This window comes from Brachionichthys hirsutus, chromosome 11 (genome assembly GCF_040956055.1).
Source record: "Brachionichthys hirsutus isolate HB-005 chromosome 11, CSIRO-AGI_Bhir_v1, whole genome shotgun sequence".
Lineage (NCBI taxonomy): Eukaryota > Metazoa > Chordata > Actinopteri > Lophiiformes > Brachionichthyidae > Brachionichthys > Brachionichthys hirsutus.
This window is the reverse complement of record NC_090907.1, coordinates 11,593,066-11,608,682: the sequence shown is the minus strand read 5'-3', so window position 1 is coordinate 11,608,682 and position 15,617 is coordinate 11,593,066. Positions and strand designations below refer to the sequence as shown.

The following is a 15,617-nucleotide window of genomic DNA, read 5'->3' as shown; positions in this document are numbered from 1 at the left end:
GTCCCGGAGCGGCCGAGGAAGTCCCCAGACCTCAACCCAATGGAAAATCTGTGGAGGGAGTTGAAAGTCCATGTTGCCCAGCAACACTCCCAAAACATTACAGCTCTAGAGAAGATCTGCTTGGAAAAGTGGTTCAGAATACCAGCTACAGCACAAAAACCTTCTCAAGAACTACAGGAAACGTTTGACCTCTGTCACTGCCAACCGAGAATACATTATAAAGTATTGATTTGAGCTTTTCCTATTGACCAAATATTTATTTTCTGCATCATTATAATAATAACACATTGACAGACAGTTGAAGTGTACCTATGATGAAAGTGGGACAACCTCTGCAGTGCAGACAGGCAAACTCTTTTGCTTCACTGTATCTCCTGTCTGTGTCCAGGCCCGTCCGATGACTCGCTACCTGCCCATTCGGAAGGAGGAGTTCAATCTGCGATCCCATGTGGAGTTGTCGGGCCACAGCGTGGACACCTGCTACCAGGTCATCCTCACAGACAAAATGTGCAAGGGCTACCTGGTGAAGATGGGAGGCAAGATCAAGTCCTGGAAGAAACGCTGGTTTGTCTTTGACCGCCTCAAAAGGACCTTCTCTTACTACATTGGTAAGCACCATTCAGACCACAGTTCTGGTTCTGGATCAGAGTCATTACTGGAATGGTTTTCAATCTGAAGTCAGTTAGAGGTTGAAGCACTGGACCCAACGGTATATTTTATCCTGGCCGTAAACTCACATCCGAACATGACTCTCCAAATAAATCCATGCTCCCTTGTCCAAATATGTTGGAGCTCGGTTTACTGTGTTAGCAATGCTAACACAGCTGCTAAGCTAGCCGACTGAACTTCGAAGAGCCAGGCGGTGACGCGCTCAATCAAGGACGTGCACGATCACATCTGCGCACTGACAGCATAATGATTTACACTACATGTTAAACAGTTACTACTACTGCTATTACTACTGTAGCTTGTCCCATTAGGGGTTGCCATAATTAATATAATTTAACAACGTTTAGTGTGCTCTATTTCTTGCCAGGTGTTAAATTTAATAAAATACAATATATGTGTGCCAAAATAAATGCCCTCGCGTGCTAGCCATGACACACTTGTCTTAGGTTGCCGACCCCCAGCATAGCCTCTTGGCTAAAAGCATTAATATAGCGCGTGAGCTACAACGGTTAGCATAGCCTGTAAGCTGAAAGCGTTTTCATCTGTTCTGTTTCATTAAGGTGAAGTTCATGAATTCAGTCCATTATGTGTGTGCTCAAATGGTCCGCACACACAGAATGGAGTGGATCCACGCTCATAGAGTGCTACTGTGGGGTCAGTGGGACACACTGTGTTATCATTGCATTATATTATCTATATGTAAATGGCAGCGGTCACAGCTGGTTAAATTCTTTTCACATGTAAAGCAGCAGAGCTTCTTGCCGGGGATGACTGCCAGACAGAATACGTGTCCTCCGGACCTTGAGCAGCCGTACATGTGGCGTGTAGCGGTGTAATTTGATTGGGTGTTGTGGGCTCAAGGACGCTGACTTGCTGTCAGGCCTTTGAAGTCCTCAGACGGTTGTGCTTGAAGCATACCTTGTTGAAAGGGAGGAGGTGCAGTGAGATTAGTCTGATGGTACTTATCATGTTCAGCGTCGCTCCTCTTTGCCTGATTGAGATGCATCTCCTGTCCTCGTCTCCCGACCTTGAACGGGAAAGAGGAGAGGTGACGAGCAACAGTCGTAAGCACAACTAATTTAATCAACCTCAACCAGCAGCGGAGCTCTGCTCATTACCATGCAGGCTGATGAGATGCAGATGACGGGCTGTTTGAATGTTAAAGAGGTCATTATGCGATAATAGCTGCATATTGAAATGGAAAGTGTTATTCCTCGAAATGAAGCGCAGCTCTTCTACCCAAGTTAGCTGGTGGAGTGTTTGTGCCTGGAGGTGCAGAGGGCTGCCGAGTTCCCCACCGGTTCCTGACTGCAGTTCTGCAGTGGCTGATGAAACAAACTGCAACCATATACAAGAGTGCTGTAACAAAGCAGTCAAGTGTGAAAAATAGAATTAGAGGCCTGTTGGTTTTAAAACAGAGGAAAAAGTGCTGTGGTTGTCTTTTGTCACCCATCATCTCAAACCTGTAATTGTTGTGATCAAAGTTTGATTTTGGTTTTGGTTTTCTAACTGTCAAGCATCTTTATTCTGGAGTGATGCTTCTTGGCTTCGCTGGGGCAGAAAGTCTGTCATGTCAAAGCGTGAAGTTTTTTTTTAATGAACCCTTTATCTTCCCTCCCACAGACAAACATGAGACCAAACTGAAGGGCGTGATCTACTTTCAGGCGATAGAGGAGGTCTACTACGATCACCTCCGCAGTGCCACCAAGGTACACTTCATGTTTCTGCTCGTCTCTGCTGGCGAATCCTCCATGAAGCATGTTCACTTAATATTTTTCATCTTTTTATTCCGCCAAATCTGTGTCATCCCAGTGATCCTAGTGTTCCTAGTGATTTCAGTTAGAGAACAAGTAGCAGAACAGTAAGACAAGACCCCCCCCCCCCCCCAGGTCGGGACACCCCTCCCTTACAGGTTGCCATATACAGTCGTCCCTCACTTCCCACAGATTCACAGTATCGCGGATTTTCTTGCTGAACATATGTATTCAAATATCACGGATTTTCCGCTATGTTGTGTAAAAAATAAAAATCCATTATTTTATTGAGCAAATAAGCATATTCTAGCCAAAGAAAAATGAAACATTCAAAAGATAGTAATGAAAATAAAAACACGTAAATGGACTGCACTTGTGTATCACTTTTTAAACCTACCCGAAGCGCTTTACAATTAGGCCTCACATTCACCCATTCACTCCAGTGGGCGACTGCTGCCAAGCCCACTTGGAGCAACTTGGGGTTCATCGTCTTACCCCAGGACACTTTGACATGTGGACAGTCAGCACTGTCCTATCGATCACTGGACGACCCGTTCCACCAACTGAACTGAACCACCATTATGACACATAAACAGTATTGCAGCATATAAAATACGGTACCGCTACATTGAACACGATCTGCGTTCGGAAACCACAAAGAGCCGCAGCTACTGTTACTGTGTTAAAATACAAAAGTGTGTGGAAAGCGGTTTATAACTGAGCATGGGGGGTTCATAAAAGGTAAAAAATACATGTTACTCCCTCTGACTTTTCATCAAGGCTCAAGTCGTTCTTGGTTGTTAACAGACATTTATTTATTGGACGCTCAAGCTAAATAAACGTGCAAAAAAAGGGGCACTTTTAGCTTCTTCTTTCAGCCACTCGGGTTAATTGCCTCGTCATTTCGCCTGTGGAGGTGGATCAGGCCTTGATGTGGTTCTGGCTTTGTCTGTTTCTTTGAACTGCAGAGCCCGAACCCTTCCCTGACATTCTGTGTAAAGACCCACGACCGGCTCTACTATATGGTGGCGTCCTCAGCAGAGGCCATGAGGATCTGGATGGATGTGATCGTCACTGGAGCAGAGGGATACACTCAGTTCATGAACTGACCTTGTGCGCGTGATGAGCAGATTAACACGGCAGGGTTAATCTTCATCCAAGACTGGACGGGCCGTTTCCAGTGACACTACGCCTTGTTTCAACATCACTCGGACTGTTGATTTCATCACATCATTTTCTCTGTTAATTCTGTCTAGATAGATAAAGGGACAGTCACACTGTATATAAACCCAACTATAATAATTTGAAAATGCTTTTGTATACCAACAAATGTAGATCTTGTAGTTACTTTTGTATTTGTTTGTTTCCTTTTTTTTTTTTTTTTTTTAACTTGGAGAATTGCCAAATGACGAAATGCCAAGGTTTTTGTTTGAGTGTTCAATCATGAGGTTGTTCCGCTTAGACAGAGTTTAAAGGGTTAAAGGGTTAACTTAATAATACTGGGTTAAATAGTGAGTCGGCGGCGGGACTGGAGATGACTGGACACTCCAGGGTCATGATACTACACACACCAAAGGCACTCTGCCCGACGACGGCTCAGGACTTTACTGCAGTTCTATGGTTCCCCAGGAAATGATGTCACACAGGCTGTCTGCACAGCATCGGTCAATCAGTAAAAACAGCGAGACGCATCACGTTGATTGGTCCCTTTGCTAAATGTTCCTGCTCACCTATTGGCACCGTTAGATGTGCAGATGATGCTCTTATGTTTTTGTTGTAGCAGGAAGTAGTTGGCTTCATAGAAATATAGGAAACGGCTTGGCTTGCTAGCGCCCTTAAATCAAATGAAATTCCAATGTATGGATGACTGTTTAATTAAAGCAGATATATTATTCATAATTTAATCCAAACAAATCTTCAAAAGGCAATGAATATGACAATCAGCAGGGAGATTTGTGCTGGAACGACTTGTACTTGTGCTTCCAGTCGTCATGCTTCCCGTCATTAATCTGGTTCACTGAGCCGCGCCTAGCAGTGTGCTTATCAGAAGTTAGATTGCAGGGTTGATGCTATGCCTTGTTCCTAAACATGCAGTCAAACACACTAGTTATCTTAGCATTAAGGCCAGAAGCTAGCGTAGTTAGCTAGTCGGTTCTTAATATTTTCATTGTATGAATTGTTGGCAGATTATTTTTATCTCCCGTTAGAACCAGGCTAGCCTTTCCTCCTCTCATGTGGTAATCTGCTTCCAGTTTTTGTGCTAAGATTAACAGAGCATGAGAGTCGGGGTCCGCTCTGTGTTCAGACACCCCTGTATGGTAATGTTAGTTTTTAGAAACGTGGAAAATTTATCAAGTAGATTTTTCTCCAGGTAAAGCTACAGGTATAATACTTTATGAAATAATTCTTAAAATCATTAGTTCAGATTTATTTGCCACTCTGTCATGCTATGATGACTGACGATGTCAACCAATACGCTTTTCCAGTATTTCTGTACGTGGAAATCTGGTTTTTCAGCAGTACGGCGTAATGTGGAAATAGGGAAATCTGTAAATTAAAATTAAAAATAAAGCAGTGATTCTGAAAATACAGGGCCAAAATGATAAACGAAGCTACGAAAGGAATAGTTAGCGATTCAACCCCCCCTGGGATCAGAGTGGACACTAAATGACTCTCACTGAGGTCGGTGTTTTATGTTTAACACTTGACCATTTCATATTTTTGTATTGTCGCAATTTCCTTTATATCGCTTTTATTTTGAAGTGCTTCCTGCTTGCAAGCGGAAGTTTGATGGATGCATCAAAATGAGACGTTATGATGGTTTTTCTCGTTTTTTTTCTACTTGTTCCGGCTTCTGGCTAGAATTGAGAGAACAAGCTCCAACAGTATTTCAGGAGATTCACCGGGAAGGAAATGTTCTCTAGCATTCTCAAGGCTGAGCTTTATTAAAGGCTGCAGAAAACCAGTCATCTTCATCAATGTCTGCCCGGGGTTTAGCGGGTTAAGGGGACCGTCTTAAGTCTGAACCTACTCAATGGGCTGGTGCAGCCTGACAAAATTACCCAGATGCATTTTACATGGTCATGTGGGAGGGTTCTATCATGTCATTATGACTAAGCTCATTGGGTTTTTTTTTATTCATTTGGTGGATCCTCAGAGGGCACCAACTCGAGTGGTGGGTGGAGTTGGAAAAGGGTGCCCCCCTGGATCATCGCCAAAGTCCAACCCAGAAAGGTGTGCTGGCTTCAATCTTAACCAGACATGCAGTGGAAAAAAGAGAGGCACAAATGGAACCTCATTTCCAAAACATTCGTCATGTTTCAGAACAACTGTTTAGTTTGATATAAACAATTTTCACCCTGGGGATAAACGTACGGTGATATCAACACCTATTTACTCAATGCTAACTTCCTTCAACCACTCGGGGGCACTAACACAAGCGTCCCTCTTTGGCCTGAGGATGCAGAAAAATTCAGCTTTAAGACTCTTCTTGGGTCTTTTCAGGTGTCGATCACCAGGTTGTGACTCAGAGAGGTGAAGCAAAAATTAAGAGCATGTGTGGGTGCAATAATGGTTTATTGCTGTGGTGTCTGAGATGCAGTTACTTGAAAAGACTTTAATATATTCTGCCTTTACTTTTCTCTGCATGTGTGTTGATAGGTGCTTCATGCATTATTGTGATCTGTGTTGGAAAGAGATGAACCTAAAATCTATAAAGAGGATGCTCGAATGAATTTATCTTATTGTACGGAAAGAAATACAATTTTTACTTTCGTGATTTTAGAAACTTTATTATGAATCACATTTCAAATTGTACGGCAGCGATTTATCAGCCTAGTTTTTAATTACTCATGTCATGCGGTAGAAACATGCACACAGAAGTCAGCATCACTGATGTTTTCTGAACACATCCTATTTCACACTCAATCACAATCAGCATTCAGACTGTCGCTGGTACTCTGTGCCTCGTGCTTCTTTTATATATGACGTTATAAAGCTCTTAAAACAGCCGTTTCAGAAATTGTCTGCTGTTCTAAGGTTCCAGTGTTGGGAATTAGCAGTAGAACTATTGGTGCTCTTGTGGTTTCTAAATCTACACAGAATCTAAGATTAATTATTATGAGATTTTTTTATTTTTTTATTTTTTTCACAACTAGCTGTGCGTGTTCAAGACTTTCCTCCACCCCCTCCGTGCTGCTTGCCGACATCAACCCCGTCATGGTTTAACAGGTACCCTTGTAGGTTGAACACGTCTTGTCGGTTTAACAAGTACCCCTCTTGTAGGTACAACATGTACCAGTTCGTTCTCCTTTCCGACCACACCTGGAAAAGAAAGACAATTGCTTATTTAGGTTGGCTGAGGAAGACGAGCCCATTGCAGTCAAATCCGTTCCTTCATCAGTGTCAGATTTTACACTTTAACACAAACTCCTGAACACATTTCACGAGTGGCTCGAATGTCTATGAGACAAGAACTTGTTGCTGAATTTGAGTGAGCTAGAAAAGCACAATTGCCCTAACCGCCGCCAAGCAGCTCATTCCCACTTGGTGAAATGAGTGATTGTGCTGTGATAGTCCACTGTGGATTTGTTACCTGAGAGACGTGCAAGGATGGCTGTATCGTCTGAGTATATGAGATATGATGTGGTGGGTGAGATGCTGAGGCAATCATTGGTGCGTAGAGGATGTACAGGAAAGATCTCAGCACACATCCCTGTGGCACCTCAGTATTGATGGCGAGTACAGGGAATGTGGTTGTACCCTACCCACCCTTACTGCTTGCAGTTTGTGGATGAGGTGGATCAGAAAGTTGTTTCTGTTTGGTTAGACGTTTTGGAGATAAGGTCAGAGAGACTAGACTTCGATGGTTTGGACATGTCCAGAGGAGAGACAGGGACTATATCGGTACAAGGATGCTGAGGAAGGGACTGCCAGGGAACAGGGCCGAAACTGCAGTAGTAGTAGTAGATGACTAAATGTTTAGTGGTCATCGCTAATTACATTTTTAGTGTACTGAAAATGTGACTTACTCTTTACACAGGCGGAGGTGTATTTAGTGACGGCTTTATCACCTGCAAACAGGAAAATATCAGATATACCGTAAACATCCTAATAAAAGAGCACCCCCAAAAAACAGTCTCTTAATTTTACAAAACCATCTTGATTATTCATAGATGTAGGTACCTCAAACTAAAATTACTCCTTTCCTATGTAGCAACAAAACATGCATAGCGCTAATATGTTGAAAACAATTGTTTGTCATAATTAAAGGACTTAATCTTCGGTTTAGATTTTTTATAAAAAACATCGCACAATATTTGACTAATAGACCATATGAAGAAATGTCTTAATACTGCATGAACAAATGAATTGGCTTATGATAATACAAACTTTACACAGGCTGAACAGATTAGTGATTTGGCAAAAAAAAAAAAAACACCCAAAAAACTAGATGTACAAAAAGGGCTTGTACATGTAAACATGATCAAGCCCTTCCATGTGTTTGCAATAAAGATTAGTAATCAGAAGAAATCAATCAAAGTCTTACTGGTCTTGTAGTAATCGTAGACCTTGACAGTGGCTGGTTTCAGGTTCTTGACAGGCTGATCCTCCACCAGCGTCACGCTGTATGTCTTCGCGATGCCCCTCTTCAGCTGCAGCCATCACACAAACACATTTTTATAATACACAAAGTCGTGGGACAGTTGTTTTTAGCTGGGACTAGTCAGCCCTGAAGGTTTGTGCTCTCCAAGTGTTGTCATGTATTTGATTGTATCTTAAATGTACACAAAAACACTTACATGCATGCTGCAAAAAATGATGATTAAATGAAAAGAAATATATTTTTAAGCCATTAATGTACAACACGTGTTTCTTTTGTTAGCATGGTTGCTGTGGTTAGCTTCTTAAGGTCGTACTGTTGTTTTAAACAGTCCCTATCATTTAACACAGTATGTGTCGGTCTACCTCTTCCAAGTAGATGATAATGAATCCGTCGATGACGTCCACTTGCTTCACGTTCTCCTGCTGAGAAAGCATCGACGCTCGTCAGACAGGCAGCAGGAGCCACAAAACAAGATGGCACTGAAGCAGTGTTGACTGACCTGCTTCAGTGACCCCTCTACGAAAATGTATCCAGACAGCAGCTTGATCTCGATGATCACCATGTTGGTTTCAGTCCTCCTGCCCTGGTACCTGAGCACACAGACAGTGAGCATCATCTGGTGAATCAGGCTGGACATGAGTGAGCTGGATCCATGAAACCCCAATCACGTGAGAAGCATGTCTCCTTTCTCTCCTTTTCTGTCCAGTTCGAGGTAAATGATGAACAGCAAAAGCAAAGGATCAACTTGACTTGTTCAAGTTTCATTGAAGACGTTTCTCCCTCTCATCCAAGAGGCTTCTTCAGTTCTAAATGACCGGTAGATAGTCCAGATATTTATACTCCTGTTGGAGCAGAAAACAAAGGACCGAACCCACCACGATAAAAAGACCCCTCAGAAAACATTAGCAGGCAAAAGGTCAAGGGTCATTGTCCCCCACCCTCAGGTGAGCTGTTTTAGGTGTGGCTGGGGTTGTGGATTTTCCGCATCTCTGAGTCTCCGTATTTTGGGGTCCACTTGGTCCACCAGATGTTTTACCCAGGTGTCATCCACATAGTCCCTGCTTTCCACCTCTTCCATGTACAAATTGGCTTCTATCGGAGCTATCAGTGATTTAGAACAGAGGAAGCCTTTTGGAAGAGAGGTGAAACGTCTTCAATCAAACATAAACAAGTCCAGTTGATTATTTGTTTTTGCTCTTTGTGATTTATTGTTTCCTTTCTCCTTCAGACTCAGAGATAAGCATGATACAGTTTCTCCTGTGTGCGTACCTAACGGTAACGAAGAGGTTGATGTGAAGTCTTTTGATGTTACACTGAACCTTGGTGGAGATGTAGAACGTAGTGAAGTCAGGAGGAGGAGGAATGTTGTAATGCAGGGAGATCTGTGGAAAGAAGGCCGTCACTCATTAGCTGTACTCTCAACATTGGGAAGCCACACGGAAAACGATGTTACATGGAGCGGCGCTGTAAAAAGTAGAGCTGAGACCCTCTGCAGTCTGGATCAGCTCCATCTTAATCCTGTTGGTTCAAACATAGTCAAATGACTTAGAAATGACTTCTTTGACCAATGCATGAGGCTTATTAATAATGATCATTATTATTAGAGTGATGACAGAGGCAGAACTCCGGGTTGCGGAGGCAACAGTCTCAACAGGGATATCCAGACTTCCCTTGCCCCAGACACCACTGCCAGCACTTCCAGGATCCCGAGGCGTTACCATGCCATCCGAGAGACATAGTCTCACCAGAGTCTCCTAGGTCTTCCCCGAGGCCTCCTCCCAGTGGGACATGCCCGGAACACCTCCCCAAGGAGGCGTCCAGGAGGCATCCGAAATAGATGCCCCAGGCACCGCAGCTGACTCCTCTCGGTGTGGAGGAGCAGCAGATACCCAAAGCTCATGGCCATAGGTGAGGGCAGGAACATACCGTAGATTGACCAGTAAATCAGAGTGAATCTCATCCACCCCAATGCCTAGCCACCGAATAACTTGACAGCCACCTCAGTGACTTCAGTTCTGCATCCTTCATAGAAGACATGGTAACGGGTAAGTATTCTTCCCACCGCCCAACAATATCCCCAGTTGAGGTCAGTAGCAAACTATGAAAATAAAGTGTGACTTATGGTCTGGCAAATATGGCACTTTTAAGGTGCATTTAGTCTTTAGGTTTACTACTTGTCCTACCTGTACCAGCACACAGCCCTTGCCCGTGGCACTGATGGTGTAGACTCCAGGGACTTTGCTCAGCTGTTCCTCCTGGTACAGCAGCCTGTTGGTCTGATCCACTGTGAAAGTTTGCTTCAGGCCTCCTGAGGATGCCACTGTCACAACCGTGCTGCCCACCTTCTTGTAGGTGACAGAACTATACTTAGCCAGAGCCTGGAGGGCTATCACAGTGTCCTGAAGAACAGAGGGGTTAAAACAGTCATGAAGAATTAGTGAGGTTGAAAGGTTCCCATGAACCTGCCTGTGAGGTCCGTCCCACCTGCGTTGTGGAGTAGCCACCATACGAGTTCTGCTGCTGGATAAGCCAGCGGACGATGCCAGACGCGTAACCCAGATCAAAGCCAGAGATGGATGGGCCGGAGAGGATTGACAGCAGCACATAGGCGGTTGTCTCCACCTCCAGGGAATCCAGGCCTGTGCCAGAAGCCCCTGTTATCTTCCAGTGTCGGGTTCCATCTGCCAATCAGATCAATGGAATAGTTCCATCAGATAAAACACGTTAACATTTCAGTTTTTACGATGTTTTAAGCTCTTTTGTGTCGTCATAATGAAAGTGGTGTTTCGCTGCAGGAGAAGAGATGTTGACTTCAACATGGAATGACATATAAAAAGTAGCACAATAAATGTTTTTTTTGTTAAACATGAATGGGTGACTCCCCACTGTGTGTAATCCTCATTTAATTTGTGTCCACCATATACAGCTGACATACTTTCATGGGTCTACCAACACTCTGGTATCTAGTTGAGGCCTCTGGATTCAGACTTTCAATGTTTACAGTAAATTAATTCAGTTTCATTAGACACAAACATGACATGGATATTATGCTTTCAGCATAGGCTGACAGATAACCAATAAAGCCACAGGCTTCAGGTAACAAGCCAGAAATGAAATGTGATTGCACACACAGGAATGAAGCACATCTGACTTGTCTTTTGTGCACCTGTTATCTACAGCTTGTGTCTCAGATTAGGCACAGCCTCATAAATCATGAAGAGCAAAAAACAAAGACTCAGCTGGACTTGTTAAAGTTTGATTGAAGATGTTTCACCTCTCATCCAAGAGAGGTAGAGAGTCCAGGTACTTATACTCCTGTTGGAGCGGAGAACATACAAAGGACCGATGCCACCAGGACAATGAGACTCCTCAAGTGTCATTCACCTTCAGAAGGTAAAGGGTCATTGTCCCCCCACCCTCAGGTGAGCTGTTTTGTTGAGGTGCACCCAAGTATGGCTGGGGTGAATCTCAAACGTTCCAAAAAATATTATACTGAGGTTAAGCTTCACCTTCAGAACCCAGTCTGGACCAGTCGTCACCTTCACCTGGACTCGTTCAGTCCACGGCACGTTGAAAAACACCAACACTTCGTGTTTTTCACTACTTCAACTACTAGACTCGAACGACAGCAGTGAAGACATCTGAGTAAAAACAGGTACTGGCGTCTCACCCTCGGTGATAGACTGCTGGTCCAGGTCCGTAAGGAGTTTTTTCCTGATCGACTCATCTTTAGCCAGGGTGAAGGTGTAGGACAACAGGGCGGTGAGGTACAGGTTGTCCAGCTTGCTGTTTATTGCCTTCTTAAGACAGCTCAGGCTATCATCAATGATATCCTGATATGGAATAGAGACACAGTCAGACTGAACAGGTGGAATAGCTATTATTAGCAATAAGAAAAATGGCTTTCATCTTTATAGAATGATGGTAGACATGACCCAAAATAAGCTCATGATGACATCACACTAACGGATTGAGTCTGAGGGGGAGGAGAGTGATTCAGACTCACATTAAGACTGTCATCCACCTCCAGCAGGGCAGCTGTGATGTAAGCAGTCAGGGACAGTTTGTCATTGACTCCTCCCTGTTTGAAACACAGCAGGACCAATCAGAGAGTAGCTCCACCTTCATGTCGGAGATGTTCAGTCTCCAGCTGTTCGTGGTTTTCATGCAAGCAGATTTTACGACATCATGTGCCCTGGTGGCGATTTGTGCCAATCCAGCAAGCCCGATACTGGGTCAAGTTTGACACTGGTACACAGAATACAGAACCACTGAGCACAGATCAGTTTATTACTTCTGCCCTCATCCAGGATACTAAACACTTTACAGCCGTGTTGGGGGTGGGCTGGTAGGATGGTGGGGACCTTGGACCACATTTAGTCCCGAGGTTAGCGCAGTGGACTAGGAGCCCCACATGTCCCTATGGCTACGTTCCATAAATATTTACAAATAAGAAAAGATTTCTGTTCACATTGAAACTGAAAAGTGACTGACTGTTTAATCACACATTAATAGTAATTGTTCTACAATTTATTTTAAATCTATCTGCATCTATTATTAATTCACTCATTCATTTATTTGTAGACAATCAGTAATTTCTCGTCTTCATCCGGGTCACACTGGAGTCTATCCCAGCTGACTATGGACGGAGGCCGGGTACACCCTGGACAAGTTGCCAGGTTATTGCAGGGCAACATAGATGGACCAATGGACCACTTGGAGTGACCAGTTCACCGAGGCTGCATGTTTTTGGCGGTGGGAGGAAGCTGGAGAACCCGGAGAGAACCAACGCAGACACTGGGAGAACGCACAAACTCAGCACTGAAAGGCCCCAGTTGGACTCAAATCAAGGACCTTCTTGCTGTGAGGCAACTGCACTATCCACTGCACCACTGTGCCACACTAATATTATTATTCAGTTTGATCTCTTCATTTTTACTGAACTAGATGTTTGTCAAACTGTTTGTTTTTCAAACTCAATCCAAATACTACTACTACTGTACTTTCAAGCCCATTCTGGATGTTAACCTGTGACACCTGCGGTGTTGGTTACCTGAAGAGTTTTAGGTAGAAAAGGGTTACTTTTAAACATTGGGTGGAATCTGTGCCCTTCTGTGTGACTGAAGGTGATTACAACATGAGGGGGTGGGGCTGAGACAACCCAGGGAGGGGACAGCCTTGTGACTGGGCTCATGGACTGTAACAGTACACATATAAATATCGCAAGGTAACGGCATCCGTGCTGTCACTTTCTCTGGCTGTGTTGAAAACAGACGTCAGTCTCCTCACAACTTTTGGACGTGTCAGAGGCTGTAGCTCAGGGGTGGGCAAACTTTTTGACTTGCGGGCCACAATGGGTTCTAAAATTTGACAGCGGGGCCGGGCCAGGCTGGAGTGTTTGTGTGAACTAATATAAATGACATGTAAAAGCCATTACATGAAAGGATTTGGCCTTTTACAGGCAGCATTACAGGGAAAAAGGTAAAATGAATGAGGTTTATCATAAAATTTTATTTAATGATATTATTTGGACAAGTTCAGCGGGGCGTATATGGCCCCCGGGCCTTAGTTTGCCCATGTCTGCCCTATACCCTGGCGTAGTCCTACTGTGGAGCTGTCCGTGGTGCTGAAACGCGCCGCTTTGTTTTGGAGGGCCCCCTGAAACAACGCTTCCCCCCCACACAACAAAACAAAAGAGGCGTGTTTCAGCACCACGGACAGCTCCACAGTAGGAGTACGCCAGGGTATAGGGCAGGGGTCGGGAACCTTTTTGACTAAAAGAGCCATGAAAGCAAAATATTTGGACATTTATTTCAGTGAGAGCCATATAATATATTTTAAAAGTGAATTCAACTAAATGTCAGTATAAGCGGTAAGCAGGTAATAAAACTAGCATAATAAGCCTCTGAACGTTACGGACTAACGTGAGCGGACCCCAGAAAGCAGAGAACAGACAGTGCGATGGTTGAATTTATCATTTACACCTGGCGCTGCACACAGGACGAGGGGCGGCTGGAGCCCAACGATAATACACAGCCGAGAGAAAACAAAAAAGCAAGTGTTGCCCTCTTGAAGCAAACGCAGGGCCCCGTCTTTTTCATACATTTATTCCAAAAGAAGGTCCCAGGTAAAAATACATTAAAATAGCTAGTAATCTGGAATTAAGGTGGAGCCAAACAAAGTCCACTCTTGCCACCGTGCACACAGCTGGCCACGCCCACCCCTAATGGCGGGATGACGGCCTACTTTTAAAGTGGCAGCCCAGGCTCAGGGCGTAACCGTGACAGCGTGCTTCCGCTCTTTGACTTTTCACAATAAAATGCCAGCCGTGCAAAATGCCCCTGCAACACAAGCTCTACTAACAGGCGGCGACTGGCTGGTGCCGCAAAGAAAACGGAACATAAGATCCAGACACAAGTGAACAAGTTACTTACAACAAAAAACACAACACACGACCTGGGCGCGGAAACCAGCTGGGGTCAGCACGGGCAAGGCGAGTAAAAAAAAAAAAATATATATATATATATATTTTTTTTTAAATCTGAGCGCAGCCATATGCGATCATCAAAAGAGCCATATATGGCTCGCGAGCCATAGGTTCCGACCCCTGGTATAGGGCATGGGTGGGAAAACTTTTTGACTCGCGGGCCACAATGGGTTCTAAAATTTGACAGAGGGGCCGGGCCTGGCTGGAGTGTTTGTGTGAACTAATATAAATGACATGTAAAAGCCATTACATTAAAGGATTTGGCCTTTTACAGGCAGCATTACAGGGAAAAAGGTAAAATGAATGAGGTTTATAATAACATTTTATTTAATGATATTATTTGGACAAGTTCGACCGGCCGTATTATAAATCCTAACGGGCCGTATATGGCCCCCAGGCTTTAGTTTGCCCATGTCTGCTGTAGCTGCTATAATGTACCCATGAAGACATTTTATAAACATGCTAATAAATCTTGATTCATACTTCAGTCGTAATGCTGGCCAACCAAAAACCTTCGGATGGCCACATTCAAAAACCATGACATTACCTTAAGCTCATTGTGGAAGAGCTTCCCCACTGATTCGAAGCACCCATCCTTCAGCTGCCGTTCGTACAGCCAACTCTTGGCATGGTCAATGTGTTTGTTGTCCACAAAGATGAACGGCTTCGCCGCGTGAAACGACTTCAGCACAAAAGCAGTCAGCCTTGGAAGTAACACAGAAAACACACGCAAGGCTGATAACCAGGAATCCCGGCTTCCTCCTTCCACTAACCCTGTTTTGTTCCTATGAGCTGCACCTGAACCAGGAATAACATTAAATATCAGCTGTACAATCTGGATAATATACAGTATCATGAAGTGCAGGATGTATGGCTACTTCTAAACTCTCGAGTTCCCAAATTATAAACTATTTGAATTGATGTGGAAGACTCTCCCCTTTAGGCTTTAATGGAACTAAATACTTGAGCCCTACTTTCTCCCAAACACAAACACACACCCACACACACTCTCAAACTGCCAAACGGCGCAGAAGCCTTCCAAACAGCAGAGGGGTTTGTTTGGCCCCAGGCGATGCGCTTTAAGCCCGTTAAATGCAAATAT

General features: G+C 44.1%; 2 protein-coding genes across 2 annotated transcripts in view; one reads left to right on the top strand and one right to left on the bottom strand.

The window, feature by feature from the left end:
* Positions 1-3,532, top strand: part of phldb1b (pleckstrin homology-like domain, family B, member 1b) — a 44,378-nt gene extending 40,846 nt beyond the window's left edge. The window contains exons 21-23 of the mRNA XM_068745410.1: positions 389-608; positions 2,293-2,378; positions 3,392-3,532. Coding sequence (XP_068601511.1) covers positions 389-608; positions 2,293-2,378; positions 3,392-3,532 — 447 coding nt within the window. The remainder of the gene's footprint in view (positions 1-388; positions 609-2,292; positions 2,379-3,391) is intronic.
* A 3,601-nt stretch (positions 3,533-7,133) lies between these two features.
* Positions 7,134-15,617, bottom strand: part of LOC137901198 (alpha-2-macroglobulin-like protein 1) — a 29,787-nt gene continuing 21,303 nt past the window's right edge. The window contains 10 exon segments of the mRNA XM_068745207.1: positions 7,134-7,495; positions 7,972-8,077; positions 8,391-8,444; positions 8,528-8,618; positions 9,298-9,410; positions 10,212-10,427; positions 10,513-10,709; positions 11,699-11,861; positions 12,035-12,109; positions 15,063-15,219. Of these exon segments, the coding sequence (XP_068601308.1) occupies positions 7,404-7,495; positions 7,972-8,077; positions 8,391-8,444; positions 8,528-8,618; positions 9,298-9,410; positions 10,212-10,427; positions 10,513-10,709; positions 11,699-11,861; positions 12,035-12,109; positions 15,063-15,219 (1,264 nt within the window). The 3' untranslated portion in view covers positions 7,134-7,403.